The sequence below is a fragment of the Gastrolobium bilobum genome, unplaced genomic scaffold, assembly GCF_033153095.1.
Source record: "Gastrolobium bilobum isolate Gb01-03AN ecotype WA unplaced genomic scaffold, APGP_CSIRO_Gbil_v1 utg3870, whole genome shotgun sequence".
Taxonomy (NCBI): Eukaryota; Viridiplantae; Streptophyta; class Magnoliopsida; order Fabales; family Fabaceae; genus Gastrolobium; species Gastrolobium bilobum.
In genome coordinates, this window is record NW_026895180.1 from 221,471 (window position 1) to 238,187 (window position 16,717).

The following is a 16,717-nucleotide window of genomic DNA, read 5'->3' on the forward strand; positions in this document are numbered from 1 at the left end:
CCAACTCATCCCTCAATTTTTTACTTGGGAATCCCATGCACCATTAACTTGATTCTTGCAAAAAGGCATCTTTACAATATAATAATACATACTGTTTAATGCATCCATTGTAATGGGAGCTTATATCTAGAGGATGAGAGGACAGACTAAGGGCCAGCTATGAAATTGTCTGACATAATGAACTTTCAACCTATGAAATTGTCTTCCTACAACAGGACAGATTAAGGGCCATCCACTAATATATTGGTCACTTGTTGGTGACGATGTTTATGCAGTGTCCCCAGCTCAATACCAATTAATTAATCCTCTTCTCCTACCATTTTGTATGTTGTTAATCACCTGTCTCATTAACACGTGAAGAACTAATTGATGCAAATTGGTTTGAAGAAGTTCAAATTATATATATGGGTTTAGTGAGTATCAAGTGACTTGATGTAAATTAGGTCCAGTGCACTATATTCTCCCGCGAGAATATAGTGCACAAAAAATTTTGCCTATGTTCTCCTGGGAGAACACCTGCAGAACACCATTGTAATGTTTTTGCACTATATTCTCGCGGGAGAATATAGTCAAAATTCACTCACTGGACAGTCTAGTGACTGAATTTTGGATTTTTTGTATATATATATATATATATGGGAAATGATCCGTTTACAAATTTTTTTTACAAATTACACTAAGTATGATCGGTCATACACTCTTGATTGAAATATGACCGGTTATACTTAGTGTACTCTGTAAACAAAAAGTTTGTAAATATAACATTATTATATATATATATATATATATATATATATATATATATATTCAAAATCCTTGTGCTTGTTTGGTTTTAAAAATGTGTTTTTTGTTTTGTTTACCAAAAAAAAGTGTTTTTTGTTTCAATTTTCTGTTTTAAATAATACTTGCAAAAAATGACTCATAGTTTTCGTCTGTTTCCTGTTTTCAAAATGAAAACAATGTGACAATTTTTTTATTATTAGTGATACAGAAACCCGCATGCCCTTTTATTTTAATCTTGTAGCCTTTTCTTTTGATACTGTGATCCAAATATTAGATAGGACAGCTCGGAAAACAGGTATGCATTGCTGTCTTGCCATTTTTATCACTCTCTTTGTAATCGGAAAGGTCAAACCTTCTTCCTTAGGTTTGTCCCATTCCCTTCAAAGAAAGGAAGACTAATTGGTAGCATACGACAAGGTGATTATGGTGGGTTGGTATACATTGGGTGAGACCTATGGGGTTATATTAATCTAAACCAATCTTACGGTCAGGGGATGTTATAGCAAAACCATAGGTGTGATCGACGTTGTCTAGTTTCAAGTTTCAACTACCTTTTGCCACTCAATATTTGCATTAACATGGCGAGTTTACATTTGAAATTACCTATAGGTTTAAGCAGCAGTCTTCTTAATAAAGTGTTGGTTTGAAAGGGAGTTTTTTAATGCGTATTTGGAGTTGGACAAGGCCGAAAATTGAAGGTATATGAAGTTTCAAGTTTCTTTGGCATCTCACCCATAAAATATTATTAGTATTAGGCATCAATGTGACAATGATTAGGCCTATGTCTTCAGTTTATCATTTGATATTTATCCTAATTGCGAAATAGAAGTGGAAGCAAGCGTTCTGCGTTCATGCTATTATTAGCCCACTAGTAATACTAGCTGTCTTGTATGGGCAAAGGAAATAATGACTTCTTTAGACACTCTGGTCAAAGAAGAGACCTTGATATCACGAGAGTGCTTGAGAAATTTAAAAGATACCTGTATATACTTGAAGCCAATAGCACTTTATTTAAGGGGTTTCTATCATCAAAATCAATGACCGGAGATGTTTGGTAGATGAAATTTTTTTTTTATCCGAGAATTATAATTTATGGGAATATGGTGGAAAAAAAAAATTCCGCGAATGTTATTAAAAAATTATTTGGTAGGACAAAATTTTTCGGAGAATATTGAGTTAATTTTTTTGATGTTATGTTTGATTTATTGTAAAATATTGTTGGAAATATAGATTGAAATTATAAAATTACCCTCGATTTAACATAAAGCAGTAACTTTTTCTTTTTCTCTCTCTCTTGTGATGCACCACCATCTTCTTCTGATGCCCCTTTTGCATTATCAGAAAATGGAGCAGCTAACAAAAGAAAAAGAAGACCAGCAGGCACACCTGGTAAGATAGATAGCTACAGAAAAAGAAATAAAAAAAATTCCCTTTTTTTTATTTTTTACATGGGGTCGGATTTTTCTTAAGTTTCAAGCTTTTATTTATAATCTCCTTTGTATATATGCAAATCCAGGTGCTGAGGTTATGTCTCTCTCACCCAAGACCTTGCTAGAATTTAATAGGTATATGTGTGTGAGATCTGCAACCAAGGTTTTCAGAGAGACCAGAACCTTCAAATGCATAGGAGAAGGCATAAGGTGCCATGGAAATTGCTGAAAAGGGAAACACAAGGGCAGAAAAAGAGGGTGTTTGTAACATCCCCGTCTCGAGCCGGTTAGTTAACATACATATGGTATTAAAGCGCAGCAAAAATTAAAATGCGGAAGCATAAGACTCAATTAAACTTCGTAGTTATGTTACGTAACTTAGTGAGCTAACTTTTTCCTTTTCTACTTCACTTTATTAAATTCACAGCATATAAATTTTTCTATAATTTCAACCAAAAAAAAAAAAATTTCTATAATTATTAAGACTGTATCATCCCATTAAGATACAAAATTCTTTTCACTAGCTTATTTATATAGAAACCATTAGTAATGGTCAATGACCATTGGAGTATGATGACTGGTATCATCCCTGATGGAGACAAATCGGATAGCATAACGACCGTAAACTGGACAATCCTGGTATTTAATCCCCCTCTTTAATCATATCCTGATATAGAGGCAGTCCAACATAACTTTACAAATACAGATAGTCCAACAAGGACCTAAAACCTATCCATGGGCACATGCTTAATTGGTTCCGTGCCATTACATATACTAATATATACATATTACAGACACATTTTTCTCACAGAATAAATACATATAGTCATGCTTGCTTATTGAATATACATCATCATGTCGGAATAATCTTTCAAAATAGATACAGGCTATATGTAGCAAAGTGATCATACATTATGACCCTCGAATAAATATAACATAGTCCCAAAAAGTGGACTATCAAATCAACTAAATCAGCTCTGCCACTCAGCATCGCAACCTTGGCCCTAGAGGGCTCTCCACGATCTGCACACCTGAAATCATGTCAGCTGAAGGGGGTAAGATAACAAATCTCAGTAAGCTCAAGGTTTATAGAGCAATCCTCATCCATGAGCCCACTTCCTGCAAGAATGGTCAGATACAAAGCATAGATATACATCATATACTGAACATATCACATCATAGCAGAGCATATCAGACATATGTGACCTCCAAGAGCTTAAGTCCTCCAGTGGATTAGTCAACATATGAAAGTGGCTCCCAAGAGCTTAGGTCCTCTAGTGGGATAATCACAAACATGTACGCAGTGACCTCCAAGAGCTTAGATTGTAACATCCCGGGCGCTGACGAGGGCGGGGAGTGATTGCTGGTGCGAAAGAGCATGGACAAAGAGCGACTCCTACCAGGCTTCCAACGGGGGGTTATATGAATGAATCGAATCGACACCCGAAAGAGAGGGATTTCAAAGACTGTACAGTTTGGGATAGCTTATAAGAATTAATTAGTACTACATATACTAACAAGATGCATCTACTTTTCGGTAGCCCAGATCAGAAGAACTCCATAGTTAAGCGTGCTTGACTTGCAGTAATTCTGAGATGGGTGACCTCCTGGGAAGCTTTTCCAGGAGGTGTGCGAGTGAGGAAAAAGCACACTGAAAAGTCTCGTGTTAGTGTTGTGGGGATAGTCATTGATTCTTGAAGCGACCGAGCGTTACATAGATCCTCCAGTGGATTAGTCATCGCACACACGATCAATGGCCAGGAACCGCATACATATCACAGCATCATACATATCATACCACATCATCATACATGTCATATGACATCATCTTATCATATATATCTATATGAATGCACCTACACCAGGTATTAGACGTACAATCATACAGTTATACCAACCATAGTCCCACTTGACCATGGTGGAGCATACAAAGTGAGGAGAGTTCCTTAAACCGGAAGCTTACCTCTTGAAGCTTTACCAATTGCTTACTTGATTCCCAAGATAGCTAAACACCTCCCTCCAAAGCTTGGTCCACAAACTTCGAATCCCTAGGCACAAACCTAGAGGAGGAATCCATGACAACAATCATCACATAATCCAATTGCCAATTTAATGCCAAACACAAGTCATTACTAATTTCCTTTAAAACTAAACATATAGGACTAATACGGATGATTACTTGTTCCACAAGTTATTGTCTATTAAGTGATTTAGAAGGCCCAATTAGGGTTCAACAATTCAAACATCACTTAGGCTACTCAATTTAACTCTACAGAGTCCATTTATCCTAGGCATTATTCAAATGAGCCAAAAATACAAACATACCTTATTTGTTACCAAAGAGGCCAAGCCTATGCATAGGGCCATAGGGTTTTTATGTTATCAAATCAATAACCAATGAACTATACTACTCTAACTTAGCCCACAAGTTACTTGCTATAGCAGGTAAACAATTTAAACTCATCTCTTGTCTCATCTTCCCACACAAGGCCGTGTCACGTATAATACCCCAAACTTAAGCATTTAATTGATTAATTTTAATTAAATAATTAAGCATGTTTTAGTGAGTAAAATTAAGTATAGGGCTTAATTAAATGAATTTGAGTCACTTTGGAGTTAAAAAATGTACTCAGTGGAAATTAAGGGGTATAAATGGGTACTGGCGAAAATGCCCAAAATATAAAAATATAAATATAAATATTCCTAGAATAATATTCCAGACTTTTGGGTAAAGTTTGGTAATTAATGGAGTTGAATAGATAGATGAACTAATACCCACATGTTACCACTTAACTTATGTTAAGTGATAAAACAAGAAAGAAACCCAAACCCCCCCCCCCCCCCCAAGAAACCGTCGACAGAAAGAAAAGAAGGGGAAAGGAGAAGAAGGAGAAAGGAGGGAGAAGGAAGGGAGGAAGAGAGAGAGAGCTATTATCAACCGATTGGAGCGATTCAAAAGCCTAAATCACTTAGAATCTCGCCCTCATCATTAATCCTAGCTTAGTTCTTAGTGGGGAGCTTTGTGTGGTGAGATATTGCCCCTCAAAAATTTGGCCCTTTGGAGAAATTGAGGTGTTTGAGAGCTTCAACCTTCATTGAAGCTTGAGGTGCCATCAATCCTTGGTTGTGTGACCATTGGTGGTAAGATTCTAACCCTTGAACCTTGTTTTCTTGGAAAATTTCATGGTTAGGGTTTAATGAATAGTGTTTTAGGGTTTTTATGAAATGTTAAGTAGATTGGCTATGTTCAAGGAAGAATGAGGCTTAGAGTATGTTGTGAAAAATGCTAGGAATGACATTTAATCAGTAGAAATGAGTTTATAGTGTTATTTTAGTATGCTTTGATGTTTTGAGAAATCTAGGCTTGGAACTATGGATTTCCTTGCATTGTTAGCATTGTTTGATTGTATTCCTTGTGTTGATAGGATTGAGGCAAGAGGACCAAGTGGAGTGACCAACCCTTGGGGTTGTGTGCAATTGAGGAAAGCTCAAGAGCAAGGTAAACCTTTGGACCTTGTGGTTGATCCCATTGAGTGTTCCACCATACTCCGTTGAGGAGAAATGGTTTATGAGATGTGATATGTAATTATGATAGTAATTGTATGCTCATGCATTGATTCATGCATTGATACATGTTATGATTGATTGATGATTATTGGTTGATGTTTGATTGTTTAAGAGTAATTGAGGAATGATTATAGAAGTAGCAATAATGAATGAGGTAATGGTTGAGGATTGTGATTGAGGTTATGAGTGATAGTATTATGATGAGGATGATTGGTAGGAACTTCCCTTGGAAACAGATGTGGATCTCCATGTGGTTAGATGTGGATCCCTCTTGGAGGTTCCTAGATTGAGGAAAGGACTTCCCTTGGAAACAGCCCTATGTGGATCTCCATGTGGTTAGAGCCTAAGAGGAACAGCCCTATGTGGATCCCTCTTGGAGGTTCCTAGATTGAGGAAAGGACTTCCCTTGGAAACAGCCCTAGGTGGATCTCCATGTGGTAAGAGCCTAAGAGAAACAGCCCTTTGAGGATCTCTCTTGGAATAGATTGAGGAAAGGACTTCCCTTGGAAACAGCCCTATGTGGATCTCCATGTGGTAAGAGCCTAAGAGAAACAGCTCATAGTGGATTTCTCTTGGAAGTCCATGTGATGCTTGTGGATAAGAATGTGTTAAGCTATTATGATTATGTGTACATCAAAGTGAACCTTAGGGTGGAGTGATCTCCAAGGACCTCTGGTTTACTGTGATATATTCGTATATCTCACCCCGTGTTGTGGGGCATCATTTCAGGTACTGATAGAGGTGAGGTTGATCGAGGCAAGAAGCGTGAGTAGACTGTACCTGATAGCTGGACATGTTGAGTTGCATGCCATTTAGCATTGCTATATGTATATTTTGATGTCATATGATGTATTTTGGAGGACTTAGTGCATGATCATTGTAGTAGTAATGGGTATCTGATACATGGTTACTTGCTTTGATCATGTTCATTTTGTAGCTAAGTCCTTTGGCATGTATATGAGATTTGTAATTAAGACATGATGTAATATTGTAAGTAATGAAGATATTTGTGTATGATGATTATTGTAAGTTAAATGCATGAATGTATTTTTATGTATTGGATATGTTGAGCTGGAAAGTCAATTAGGTACCTTGTGCTAAGTTGGGAAACGTTGAGAAAACAAAGATTATGCTGCCCAATTTCCGTTAAATCAGTGATGAGAGGATGAGAGTTAAGCAATGATATAGGGATATCACAAGCTTGTTAAATAGGTTGTAAAATGTGTAGGATTGATTCCCCAAGAAAGATGCATGAAAAATATGAGTATAGGAAATTGCCCAGAAGAGGGGGCTTAAGCCTGCAAATGGAGGCTTAAGCCTGCTCAGGGGGCTTAAGCGCCCATGAGGGGGCTTAAGCGCCCTGATGCACCTGTGAAGACCAAAAGCTTTCTGCCGCCTGGGGCTTTAGCGCCCAGGTAGCGCGCTTAAGCGCCCTTGGTGGCCAAAAATGTGAATTCCCTCTGTCTGTGGGCGCTTAAGCGCCCTGGAGCGCGCTTAAGCGTCCTGCCCGCGTAGTTTTTCAGCATACACCTAAGTTAGTAAAATTGTCATAACTTGAGCTACAGAGCTCCAAATGAGGAGCGGTTTGAAACCACGCGTAGCTAACAAAGAGATCTACAATATAGTAGAAGTTGGGAAATAAATAAGAAGTAAATTAATGTTTTAAAAATGGAATAAGAACATGATATTAAGCTTGGTTTATCTGATTCCGCAAAGTAATATGGTTATGATCACGCAATTGGGCATTATAAATTCCGCATGTTTTAAAATGAAAAATTTTATCCGAATTTTTAATTGAGCCAATGTGATTGTAACTACGCTTAATATCATAATGCGATGTTAACAAACCGGTTCTAGAACGGGGTGTTACATCACGCCTATAGGAGGGCCAAGGTCCATTTCATACTTTATTATATTCTAATTACATTGAAGAGTGTTTATTATTCATTACTCCTCAACCATACTCACAATTAGGGTCATTAAACTCTTATCAAATATTAATCCCCAACTTAACCTTTAGGCACTTAGTACTTTTCTTTGGCATTCCATGATCAATAATTCATGGAATCCACAATTCATATAGCATTTAACACCTAGCATTACTCATTAGCACCATCAATCAACTCAAGTCATGATTTTTCACATAAAGGGCCTAGAATTAACATTGTAGGTATAAGGCACCATCTAAGCATCTCATGACCAACCAACACATTAAACCCTCAACTTACATAACACATAGTAGTACTCAAATCACCATTTTTATAAAAAATTGGCCATAAGGCGGAGAATGCATATATATATATATATATATATATATATATATATATATATATATATATATATATATATATATATATATATATATGCATTCTCAATTGTCAAGGATTCTTAACTTGAACTTCAAGGACCAATAGGGTATTTGTCCTTCCATCAATCAATGAAGACTAACACAATTGCAAGTCCCTTTTCACCATATAGGCCAAAGGCACACCTAGGCAAGTCAAGAAGGATTTTCAAACTTTCATGCAACATTGACATGATTTATCCCATCTAAATCAATTCCACAACACATAATAGGCCTAGGATACCATTGACATAATTTTAGAACATCAATTCCCTTTATTTTTCTATGATGGCCGAAGGCACACCAAAGAGGGTCATGAAGATTTTTCCATCAAACATACATGTTGCACCATTCTAAATTCATTCAACAACACATAACAAGTCTATTATATCCATCATGTGAATTTAACATAACAAATCCCCACATTCCTTGTGTTGGCCGAAAATTATATATAGGGTTTCCAAACCATTTTCAAATTTCCAACACATCCAAACTTGCATTCATACTCCTATGACCATAATCTTTCACACCATCACTCTACCCGATTCAAATTTCAAAATCCATGACTTTCCCCCCAATATGTTCATGAACAAAAAATCATGGAACCAAACATTAAAACCATAGGAATTAAGCTCTCTTACCTTGAGTGGTTTCTACTCCACCAATGCTTCAAGTTCCATGGACTAAATCACCCAAAATCATGAAGATTCCCCTCTTGATGAATAGTAATTCAAGCCACTATAGAGAGGATATCTTCCACCACAATGCTTCCTAACAATCAAAAGTTAGGAGTTTTGATCCTAAGAGGCTAATGGACAACTTTCATGTTGGAGGTTATGAATGGAAATAAATGGAAATGGAGAAGAAATGAAACAGATACAAACCCTAAGGAGGAGGAGGTGGTCAGGGGTTCTATTGGAGGAAGGAAGGAGAAGATGAAATTTGGTGTTATGTCTTCTCACTCATTGCCATGTGTAACATCCCCGTCTCGAGCCGGTTCAATTAACATACACATGATATAAACAGAAACAGCGGAAGACTTAACCTACGAAAATATGAGCTAACTTTTTCTTTTTCTAACTTAATTCTTACTCGGCGTAAACGAAAATCGGACAGAGTTTCCTCTATAAATCGGACAACTGGGGATTTTCCAATCCCACTCAGAAGCATTTCCTGATAAACAGTTTATACAACATATCAATTCAGAAATACCAGATATCCAAATATAATCAAATACCCATACATGGGCGCATGCATAACATGGCTCCGTGCCACTAAATCTAACAGCATGCCATCAAAACATAAACCTATCTGAATACTACCTCATCATATAACGTGCCTGAATACCCAAATGTACATGCATCAAAGCGACAGACATGTACAAAACATATACAGGCCATATACACAATAAAGGATCAATATCATGATCCATCAAATGCGAAAATACTAAAATACATCAAACACTCCAAAAAGGTAGTAGCCTACAGCCACTCAAAATCCAATCTGTCAACTGCCTCAGCCACGTGTCGTGTCCCTGCCTAGTGAGGACTCACCGGGAATCTGAGCACCTGAAAATATGTCCCCAAAGAGGGGTGAGATTACAAATCTCAATAAGCTCCAGGTTTATAGAGAATTCTCCATACCCCTGGCTCACTCCTGCATGAAAGTCAGATACAGAGTATACAAATACAACATATAACAGATATCATAACAGAACAGAGCATATATCCATATCATATCAGAGATGTGCGCCGTCATTCCCAAGGGAGGACCCCAAGCGGAAATCAACGCACGTGTTCCCGAGGGAGGACCCCAAAGCGGAACCAGACATATCAGAGGAGTACACCATCAGTCCCGAGGGAGGACCCCAAAGCGGACGTCCGGGTACTATACAATCAATGGCCAGAGATTGTTACAGAAATCAAATTACAGAAGTCATATCAGAGCAAAACATATCATGTTATCAAATAACTCTATATGAATGCATCTATACAAAGCATCTAAATCACAGTCATACAGTCCAACCATAGTTCACTAACCATGGTGGAGCACTCAAGCAGGAAAAGACTCCTTAAACATAGAGCTCACCTCTTGAAGCTTTACCAATACGCTTACTTGTGGAACAAGTTACTTTTATCGCTTCAAGAGATTTCCGATCCTTCTCAATCCCTAGGCACACCTAGAGAATAATTTACAATGCATCAATAAAATGATGCAATACCATAATTATTTCATAAGCATACATTTTATCGCTTATTTTCCTTTCTTTGCATTTTTGCCAATCCTATGCCAATACACAAGTCTAGACCTCTTTATAACCGTTGGTGTTCTTTAATTTAATCAACCATTCCCTTAGGAATTTTCAACATAAATCATGCTATTTTTCTTCAAAACTCATCACCTTTATACAATTTATTACAACACATTTTATTTAAAATAAAATGTGCAAAATATATCCCTAAATACCCTATAGGTCGAACACTATAAGGAAATAGGCAAGGGTTCTTTTCTTTTTAATTAATGTAACTTACACATACAAATGTATGTTTCCCTATTATTTCAACTTAATGTTTGGACATCAAGTCCTTCCCAACACCTCAAGGCCGAAGTGTAGGATCCAAAATACATAGGATTTTTCCCTTTTGGCCTTCTCACTAATTTCACCAATTCTATTCTCTCTCAAGCACCTTAGGCTCTCTTAATACATCATATAAATTTTTTGCCCAATGGTCCCTATTCAACCTATCATGGCCGAACTTAGGGGAGTGCAAACCAAGGGAATTTTTCTTCATTTAACACATGTTGATGTTTCTCTTCTACACTAAGACTTCCTGTACAAAACAAGCCATCATAATTTTCAAGTTTTATACTACTTTCTTTCTCACCCACACATGCTCACAAATTCAAAACATAGATCACAAAATAAAATCATAGGATTAGAGTTTTGTTACCTCTAATCACCTATCCAAAACCTAGAAGACATTCACCAAGAGAATCTCCATCAAAAGCTCCATTTTGCCTTCTTGATGAATAGTGCCACGCAAAGGGGGAAGAGAATATCTCCTCACACAAACAATGATAGTTCAAACTAATGGTGGGAATGGATTCATTGGACCTTTTCCTATGAGTTTCATGTGTAGCATAAAGCTTTTTGATGATCAAATGAGTGAGAATGGAAGGAAGAAAGAAAACAAAATGAAACCTAAGCCAAACCTTCCATGTGAGACAACCACGGGAATGACGAGAAGAATGAAGAAAAGCAACGCATGAGAGAGAACTTTAAAGGGAGTTATGGCTTTTATAAAGTTAACTTATTTTAACTGGGTAAAGGTTTATCTATTTACACACCTCCATTCATTACTAAACTTTGCACACTAGTCCAGAATATTTTTATGCTAAAATTTATAATTTTACTTTTTACTTTCGGGTAACTTTATTTACCCGCATTTTTACTCCTTAACTGTCATTTTAACTCCTTTTTCACCAAATGTGACTTTATTTCTTTTACTTCTAATTATTCTTCGATATTATATCCACAATTACTAGTAAGGGTTATTATACCATGTCACTTAAGTGGGTGAGCATTTGAGTTGACTTTGACTTTGACTTTACTCTACATAACACTTCTAACTTAAACCACTTATAACTTAACCCCACAAACATAAGTTAATAATTATGACATCATTTACATAATTGCCTCCTTTCAGAGTTTTTTCGGTAATTTTCACTGCAACATTTTACCCGACAGAATTTTACTATTCACACTTTTTATCGAAAGGTATCAAAATGCTCTAAATCATAAGCTTATATCAATTTTACCATTCTTATTACCAAAATAATCTTTGTTCATATTATATTAATTCTATGATTTACTTATCATAAATACCCATTAAATCACTTAATAGTGTGGGTTTTTGCGGAATTGTTGTAGCGGTTAAATTACTTGTTGTAACACATTCTCATATTTACTTGATTCTTGTACTCTTGACTTGTTATTGTTTGCCTTGACGATGTGGGTTGTTATAGTGTTTGTTTGCCCAGAGCCAAGCTGTTTGCATCGTGACCTATGCCACACCGTGGAGTGGAATAAGCATAAGACAAAATGAGGTCAGAAACAGAGTTTTGTGTCGTTCCCATAGGTCTCAGGGCTTTTTGTCTGACAGAACTGAAACTCCTTTCCTATGCAGTGGGAAAAATAAAAATATCTTGGGTGATATGGTATTTTCTTTTGGGAATATGTAGTGTAAAATCAAAAGATGGGAAAAAAAGTTTCTTGGGAATATTATCAGTTTCCCTCATACCAAACATTGAAAATTATTTTCCCCCATCTCACTTTCCCAGGATTTCAAGCAAAATCCTCATACCAAACAGCCCCTAAGGTCATTTAACCTTGGGACCAGCAGTACAAAAAGATGCAGAAAAAGAAAACGCCACGGATAACCATCAGGTAGGAATTAGCATATATCTTGGTATGTGTGCCACATATAAGCTTGGGAACTTGGTTTTTCAGCCATAACAGAAAAGGTTTTCAATTTGAAATGGAATATACATCAGAGAGCCAAAATTATGCCAAGTCATACGTGCAAGGAAAGAGTTAAAGAGGAAATAAAAAATATATTAACAGACAAAGGTAGGGAATACTTTTCATCTAAAACTAAATATCAGAAGCTAATTTCTCTGACATAATTACAAAACATTCAGGGGGATTTGTACAACTAGTGATTGAGGATGTTGAGAAGGGAAACTCTAATTTTGATAAATCGTTTAAAAAGAGTTTCAAGTCCTTCCACAAAGTCCTGAATGACCGACTCCAAGTTTTCTAATTGGTTCTGAAAATGATTGATGTTGTCTGACTTTGTTGTCATGCGAAATACAAACGACTGCAATGCAGCATCTACTTTGGAAAATTCATTCTGATATGCTTCTTGTGTGCAAGAAACTTTTTTGTTGAGCATTAGCTTGGAAACCAAAGACCAATTACTTGGTTTTGATTGTGCTGGTCCAGAGATGAATTTCAGCAGTGACTCCAAAATAGAAAGAGTGATTACTTCCACATCTTTTAACAGGCTAACCAAGGTCACCATCTGGTGGTCCTTGTTTCTTGGAGAGAATTTTCCTTTCTTCACAGTCACCTTCAAATTCTCCAAGGCTTTGAGGATTGCCTTTTTTACTACCTTCCTAGAGGCCAGGAATTTCCTAACCTCTGCTGTCACCTCCACTTCACCACCCCTTTTTCTTCTTATGATTGATTGAAGTTCACGTGCACATTCCTTTGTATGCAGTAGAGCATCCTTTGCTACAGTACAAACATCTAAGAGCCTTAGAGATCCATCCAAAAGCTCATCTACCCATTTCTCTTGACGTTCTTGGACCAGGACTTCTTGAGTAAGGGGTAGTAGAACCAACTTTTCAACACAATCATGCAAAGTCTGCAGACCAGTTAGTTTGTGGCTGAACAATAATGATGAAGAGGAAGTTTCATCTGAAGCCTCTAAACTGCCCAAGTGTTGATTGCATAGTAGAATAAGAGGGTGTGGTCTAGTTGGCAAGCTGTTTGAGCGAGATTGGTGATGGGATGTTGGGCTAAAAGGAGTGGCTGCCATTTTTCCAGAGAAGAAAAAAGGTCTTAAAGGTTGAATATGCACAACTGAGTCTTTGGATATACCTTCCTTCCACTGAGATTAGTTCAATATATATTGGTCGTTCAGGAGACAGAAGGAATCAAATATTGACAAAAACCACGAGGGCTAACTGATTTAGATTCAGATCTATCAAATATAACTGAGTAATGTTCATTCAATGTCTCTTGCACAGGAACACTCCAACTCAAGACTTAATATATTTTTTTCTTTTAACACACGCTTGCAGTAATCATATTGGTGTGCTCAACAAGTTTCAACTCACGAGTGGTGTTGCCAGGTCTTTCTTCATTGCAATAAATGCACGTATAAAATTACATTGTGCAAATAGAATAACCTTAAATGTGAATCATCAGCTGCGTCAGCATAAGTGGAATCATATGAATCACTTATGGGTTATAAATGAACTATAATACAGATTGAATTAGTTGTACATATTAGCAACTGCTCTGAAGTCTTTGAGGAACAAAATAATAATGAAACATATTATATAAGGTACTGACTACTAATTGGTTTGACCCTCATTACAGGAAGGTAACAATCACGTTGGGCATTGAATTTTAGCACATAAAATAAGAGAACATGTGCAGGCCCTTAATTTTGACAATTGTTTAAACATCATATACGTAACTGCACTTGTAATCTTGACAGCGGGGCTATGGATTCAAATTGATTTTATTTTTATTTTTTTTGGAGATATTCATTCAAATTGATTTTGAATCCCATGTGAGCGTTGTTCCTACCTCTACTGGGCCGGGTGCTTCGTTATCGATTTGGTGTGCCAAAACAGTCCATGCATAATAATTGTTATGAAGAGGTTTCTAATTATCTATCCTCCATTTTTATTTTTATTTTGGCAAAAATGAGAAACAAAACTTTATTAAGAGATATGAATAGAAACAGGGTGGTCGAATATTTACTTATTTAGAAATACATTGGTTATGGAATAGATAATTTCATCAAACAAAATAAGAAAATGTTATTCTTGTTGGGAATGGTAAACGAGGAGCCCAAAACTCTTTCAAAGTGATACTTCTAGGGGTATAAATAACTCAGGCGGCTTATCAGAGGCCTACAGATCAAACTTGACCTATTATATCTCGTAAAATAAAATAGGTCCAAGTGTTGAAAATTTTTTATTTAGAAAGCAGGGTTAAAGGTTTTTTTTATTTATAACGCTATAGGTTAGCCTACCTATATTGGGCTAATAGAACAGGACAGACTTAAAATATCTTATACTAGCTTATTTAAGGCAAAACATAATCTAATCCAGCTCATTTACACCCATAGATACCTTCACCAAGTGATCAAATGAGAAACCACAGCAAATAGACTAACACCACATCTCAACCTAAAATTTAAGGATGTAAATCTATGAGTTTTTTACATTTATATGGTACTCATTTGCTCTATGTCTAACCAATGTGGGACTTTATCACTACTCTTACTTGAATATTTCTAACATCTTCCCCTCATGTATGAGTCCTAACATCATGTTCTTCCTAAGAGCAACTTTCCTCTTCAAGTATTGGAGTTATAATAGCCTTTTGTGGAAGTTTCTCCAAATACTAAGACCAGCCCAACCATTGGCTCTTTTTGAATATCATGTCGTTCGCAGAAAACTTCAAACTCTTTTGACACCATGATCCATGCGAAGGTCTGCATCTTCCTTCCTATCTCATTCTCCACACAAATTTTAAAATTTTTAAATGTAGAAAAAACTTCTGATTTTTCCTATAAAAATTAAACCCAAGTATTTTTAAAAAAATAAATCTTCAATAAAGATAATTAAATACTTTTTTGCCTTCATTAGAAATTGAGTTTATCATATCACAAATATCCGAATGTACCAAGGAATAGTAATTTGACAGAGGCCTCTCGCCATGATCCAAACATTAGCAATGGGTCAAATGACAAATCACAATAATAAGCACACATCACATCTCAACTCAAAACCTTAAAGGCTATCTTTAATCACTACTGATATTAAAATTTCCAACAATTCTACCGGGCTTTTCTTTGTAATCAACTTTAGTTGGCACTTGGCATATCAGGTTGTTCAAGCATTCCAATGAAAAAAGGTTTTTTTTTTTTACCTTATATTTCTTTTTTCTTCTTTTATACACATACCTTATATTTCTTTTAAGTTCTGCTTGGTTGAGTAAGTGACAAATAAGATCTTTATTTTTTACATTTTCACTTTCTTCTATCTCTATTGATTCGATCAAGCAGAGACAACTCTGACAGAGGCTAGCTAAGTGAAAGATGAGTTGTGAAGGGAACTTAGTAAAGGGAAAAAAGAAACAGAAATAAGGTAGCTAAATTTGATCCTCAAACAATATTATATTTAGTAACAAAACAGTTTTAATCACATTTATGTACAACCGTGAGACAAAATTTGAATTTGGGCGTCCACATTCTACATTTTGATTCTTTTTCTCTGACTAGTTGCTGAAGATGTTAAGAAGGGAAACTCTGGTTCTAATGAGTTGCCTTGAAAGGTGCTCAACACCTGCTTCTAGATCCTTAATGCAGATCTCCATATTTTCCATATGACTCTGAAAATTCTCAACTGATAAAGGCTTGTGACTGATGAGAGATTGCAAAGCTGCATCAACCTTTACAAATTCATTTGTGTCTGATTCTTGAGAGTCACAAGTCACTCTTGCAGGCTGCATCAACTTAGAGATTATTGACCATCTGTTCTGCTTTGATTGTCCCTTGGGGTCAGAGACAAACAACAACAAAGATTCTAAAGACCTCACAGTGACTGCTTCTGCTTCTTTTAAGATGCCAATGATAGACAAAGTCTCAGTGTCTTTGTTTGAGGAAGAAACCAATAACTCATTTTTTATTCCTTTCAAATTGCCAAAGGCCTTTTGAATTTCCTTCTTCATCTTCTTCCTAGATGCCAAGTATTTTTCACCCTTAACTGTGAATTCAGTTTCAGCACC

At 36.3% G+C, this 16,717-nt stretch overlaps 2 protein-coding genes and 1 long non-coding RNA gene across 3 annotated transcripts; all 3 read right to left on the minus strand.

Annotated features, from left to right (window-relative positions):
* Positions 1-9,451: 9,451 nt before the first annotated feature.
* Positions 9,452-11,368, minus strand: LOC133298611 (uncharacterized). The gene is made up of 3 exons (XR_009749826.1): positions 11,076-11,368; positions 10,213-10,303; positions 9,452-9,692 (listed from the first exon to the last, which is right to left on the minus strand). It is a non-coding gene; the product is annotated as an uncharacterized LOC133298611 (long non-coding RNA).
* A 1,471-nt stretch (positions 11,369-12,839) lies between these two features.
* Positions 12,840-13,727, minus strand: LOC133297591 (uncharacterized). The gene has a single exon (XM_061496757.1). It carries the CDS (start codon positions 13,725-13,727, stop codon positions 12,840-12,842), a length of 888 nt encoding a protein of 295 aa, XP_061352741.1.
* Positions 13,728-16,207: 2,480 nt separating this feature from the next.
* On the minus strand, positions 16,208-16,660 carry LOC133297363 (uncharacterized). Its single transcript, XM_061496488.1, has one exon. It carries the CDS (start codon positions 16,658-16,660, stop codon positions 16,208-16,210), a length of 453 nt encoding a protein of 150 aa, XP_061352472.1.
* Between the last annotated feature and the right edge of the window lie 57 nt (positions 16,661-16,717).

Bases quoted from the DNA above. Each gene is read 5' to 3' on its own strand.
- LOC133297591 (XM_061496757.1), bottom strand. From the start codon at position 13,727: ATGGCAGCCACTCCTTTTAGCCCAACATCCCATCACCAATCTCGCTCA.
- LOC133297363 (XM_061496488.1), bottom strand. From the start codon at position 16,660: ATGAAGAAGGAAATTCAAAAGGCCTTTGGCAATTTGAAAGGAATAAAA.